The sequence below is a fragment of the Macrobrachium nipponense genome, chromosome 6, assembly GCF_015104395.2.
Source record: "Macrobrachium nipponense isolate FS-2020 chromosome 6, ASM1510439v2, whole genome shotgun sequence".
Lineage (NCBI taxonomy): Eukaryota > Metazoa > Arthropoda > Malacostraca > Decapoda > Palaemonidae > Macrobrachium > Macrobrachium nipponense.
In genome coordinates, this window is record NC_061108.1 from 67,111,743 (window position 1) to 67,116,337 (window position 4,595).

Genomic DNA, 4,595 nt, shown 5'->3' on the forward strand with positions numbered 1-4,595 from the left:
TTTAAGGGAAAACTCCAGTTGAACAAAAGGTAAGTTATGTGCACAAGTATTGTGCTTTTTTTTTTTTTTTTTTGCAAAATTATTTTAGGGAACTTGGATATATGGAGTTCAAAGACTTGATAATTAAAACTGACCTTGTCTCATTCTACTGAATTTCTATAAAGATTCAACATGTGATCTTCAATAATTATTATTTCAGATCATCTCTAGTTGGAGCTGCAGAAGAGGGTAGTGATTTTTTTTTTATTATGTTTTACAAAGATCCCTTTAAGCATAAAATATACTGAATTTTATTTTAAACTGTAATTTGATTGTGCATTCATTTTGGATTTAGTGAAATATATGTCACCTTAAAGTTACACAGTATATTCAAATACATATTTTCTCACAGCCACATCTTCAAGAACTGCAGATTTAGGTCTAAAAGAATTTATAGCTGTGTCAGAGGCAGAGGCTGCAGGTATGGTATTCTTTTCATCATGTATTTATTAAATGTTTTTCAAAAAGAAAATTGTGCTCAATATCTGAATATACTGTAGCACCTCTGCTTTGAAAAACAAGTGATTTGAGCCTGGTAATTATTCTGCTAGATGCAAGGTACAGAGATACATTGTTGGCACGTCTCAAAACAATTGAGGAAAATCAGCGGCTGATGGTAAACCTACTACAATCTGTAGCTGCTTCCGTAGGGTCAGGAGGGGAGGATGCGGATGATGTTTTGCCAGCCCCAGTATGCAGTTTAGAGGAGCTGGATGACTTGTGCACTAAGTTAACTGATGAAACATTCAAAATGAAATTGGTAAGAACAAGTTGTATTATCTAGGAGATTAGGAACTGTTTTTTCAAGTGTTTTGGGGCTTCCATTATTTATAGCAGACCGTTCTGGATACTTTGAATATAGATGTAAGGCTAGTTTTTATGCATGAGAAAAGTAAATTTTGTCATTTTCTTCTATATATTGCAGACACTGTATTTGTCATCATTAGGAGGGCATAGCCTTGGAGACACAGTTCGTAGGATTATCAAAAAGCTTGGAAGCAATAGTGTGTGGTCCTCATATAGTCTAAAGGGAAGGAAAGGAAAGTTAGCATTTACTGATCTTCCTATCTGCAAAGTTGTCATCAGTAAGTGTACAGGATTTCTTAGTTACAATATCGATTTACAGCATTATCTTAAGTAGTAAAATAATATTTGTTCCTACACAAATACAAACCTTAGTAAAGAACTCAGGCTTGTATAGTTATGAAATATACAAATTACTTTTAAAATTTTGTCTTTTGCTTTGGTTGATGAAATTAAAACAATTAAATCTTGCTACCTTTGATATGTTTGGATTTCTCTAAAATGTAAATTAAATCTTGGTTTTGGTTTCTCTACCTAAAGGAGCATGCTTAAGAAACTACAGAAAGGCAAAATTATCCGAAGTAGAAGGTGAAATTAGTGAAGCCCTGAAGCATGCCCCTAAAAGAAAAGGTGGCCTAAAGTACAAGGTGAGCATTGAACTTGTTTTAATGTTCTTGTATTTCCTTACCTTGATCATTTTTAATATTAAGAAATAAAGAACTTGGAATTTAGTATTAAAGCAGCACTTCAATATCCTATTCCCTTCTCCATTCTACTTCTCACTCCACTTGTACACAAACACTCCCAACATTCTTGCCTTATATATATCACTCCACATGCTTCTCTCAGGTAATTCCTTTCCACTGCACACATTCTTGCCTGTTCTTCCCTATTCCCAGTACCTGTTTTAGAAACGTTGTCGGGGTAAACATAACTTTTCTTTAAACTAACTCCATACAACACCCCTATATAAAAACTCTTTTTCATGTGCTATGTAATAAATTTTGATTCCTTTTAATAAAAGTCAACAATCTCTGCTTTAGCATCGTAATGTTATCTCTTCCCACAGGATCCTGAGTCTAAAAGACCCAATTATTTAATAGCACAAGAATCATCCGATTCAGAAAACTAGGCGCAGATTAAATCAAGACAGAGTGCAAGGTTCAGTGGCCCAGGAAGGTCATACAGTATGAGGCCCTCCACACACACACTCCTGCCATCATACTTCCCACTCTCAATACCACATAACCATCATTTACCACCTGCTACTACTTAATGTAGTAATTGCTGATATGCAAGCAAGTCAGTACCAAGTCTACCTCGCCCCAAAGAACCCTCTTGTGCAAGATAAAATTCATGATCTTATAATTCATAATGTAAGTTTTTATTACTTAAATGCTACCAGGAGAGATCAAGTAGAGTATATGTATAGCTCATGAAATATGAATTATTTTTTTCTACAATACTATATTTATGCCTAACCCTTTTTTTTCTACCTCAAAAATATTATTGCTCATGGAATATCCTATATTTGCTTTTATATGCTGTATACTCTTCCAGGAATATTCTTTTGGTTCAAATATATCTGTATGCATATTATCTGTGCCCTTTCTTCAGTTTACATTTTTTCTTTACACTTATCAGTGCCTCTGGAATCTAAATATTTTGTTATATGCCAATTTATGGCCTATTTGGAAAGTGCTGTTTTTGCTTTTTATATGGTATGCTCTTCATGGATTTTTTTTTATTTGCATCAATGTTCATGTATTGTAATATTTATGCCATCGAATTTAATTTTTTTTAACCAGTATCTTTGAAAATGGGATGTACTATTTCCTCATTGTATTTTATACCAATCTATTGATTATTTGGAATATGCTATTTTTGTTAATATGTATTTTATACTCTTCATGGAATTTTTTTCAGCTATATTTATTGTTGTGTACTATTTATGGCCTTGAATTATTATTTTTCTTAAAACACATCACTGACTATGGCATGTACTATATTGTATTTACTAATATCTGGCCTACTTGCTATTTTTGAATTTATATTTTGTACTTTTTTTTTCATCTACGGCTGTGTACTATTTATGCCCTTGAATTAAATTTTTTTTATACATATTAGTTTCCATGGAATATACTATTCTTGTTACTGTATTTTGCACTCTATTTTCTGTTAATATATATTCGTATGTATATATACCTAGTCTTGGAATGTACCATATTTTTCTTTTACTATATATTCGTAAACATTCATACCCAGCCATGGAATGTACCATATTTATCTTTTTATATAAATTCCCATGTATTTATACCCACCCTTGGAATGTACTAATTTTTCTTTTAATATATATTTGTATATATTTATACCCAGCCTTGGAATGTAATTCTTTTTTTGTCAATATCAGCTAATTATGAACTGTACCTGATTATATAACATTTCCATTGTTTATAAATGCCTTAATCGACATATACTATTTTTGATAGAATAAAATGTCAATATTGAGTACTGTTTTTAATTTAGACCTTTCATTACCATTACAAGAACATTATTCCAAAGTGCTATTTTAGTGGTTAGGAGGTGACTTTTTCACGTAAATTTCTATGTTGCTTCCACGTAATATCGTGTCTACAGATCTATGTTTATTTCACATAGAAAAATAACGTGACCACAACGATTTTGCAATGTTGTGTTCACCTGGTGACCACGTAGATGTGCTAGCTGGGAGTGCAGTGTAAGAAATGGCTAAGTGGATTAGCGTATCTGTGCATATTAACTAGTCTTTAATTGTCGTGAATTTCCCTTTCAGGGACGAGAGTACCTTTGCTGAACTTCCACGTAATCTGGTTACGAACCGGATATCGCACACATTCCACTCCATAACAAGCCCCTTGTAGCTTCAAGCTCCAGCGGTTAACCACGGTTAACCAAAAGAAATTTCATGTACTACAATCCAATCCGTTGTGCCTTCTTTAATTGTAAATAGAAGTAAATACATTATTGCCGGTATTCAGTGTCTGTATGCTGGCTGGCGACCTCCCACTTCCCTGAACTTAACTATATAAATTAGGATATACGTTTGCTAATAATAATTGAAGGCCTAACCAGACGTAAATCTTAAAACTGGCGACCAAAGCCAAGATTCGCTATGATAGTTGGTTAATATCTTTGTTTAAAGTAAATATTCCCCTTTCTATCTTTGGTGACTGAGACGAACCTTAACTTCCCTTTTGAGTAAATTATATTATAACTGGAGTTGGAACCGTAGAAGCAAAACAGCCAAGAAAACTTTAATATTTCGTTAAAATCTCTCGTAAGTGTTAACAAGGACTTTGCATAATAATAAACATAACGCAAAAAACGATCACTGTGTTTAACGTTCATTTTTACATCCTAAAGTGTAAATAGTGTCGTTTAAAATCCCGCGGAAAGTGCATGTGTGTGTGTGCACGCACGCTGCTAGCTCGCAGGGCAGCCAACCGTCACGTGTTTTAACGATTTCCCGTAACGAGTTACAATATCGTTCATAAATAGCAACGGAAATCGTCGTGTTAGGTTGTTTTTATTATATTTAATGCAATTATATCCTGGGATTTCAAAATAATTATGATTTAAGAATTTTTTTTTTCTTTTACGGGACTTAGATTTTGCACAGTTGTAAACAGAGGGTAAACCTGGGAAAGTCTAGCCCCACACACACGTAACCCCGAGCGGAGACACGGGTGTTTGTTTTGTTTGTTTGTTTTTCT

At 33.4% G+C, this 4,595-nt stretch overlaps 1 protein-coding gene across 1 annotated transcript; it reads left to right on the forward strand.

The window, feature by feature from the left end:
* The first annotated feature begins 417 nt into the window (after positions 1–417).
* LOC135216035 (uncharacterized) lies at positions 418–2,945 on the forward strand. The gene is made up of 4 exons (XM_064250979.1): positions 418–799; positions 965–1,124; positions 1,384–1,490; positions 1,913–2,945. The coding sequence occupies exons 1-4, from the start codon at positions 653–655 to the stop codon at positions 1,973–1,975; spliced, it is 477 nt and encodes a 158-aa protein (XP_064107049.1). The 5' UTR covers positions 418–652; the 3' UTR covers positions 1,976–2,945.
* Positions 2,946–4,595: the final 1,650 nt, after the last annotated feature.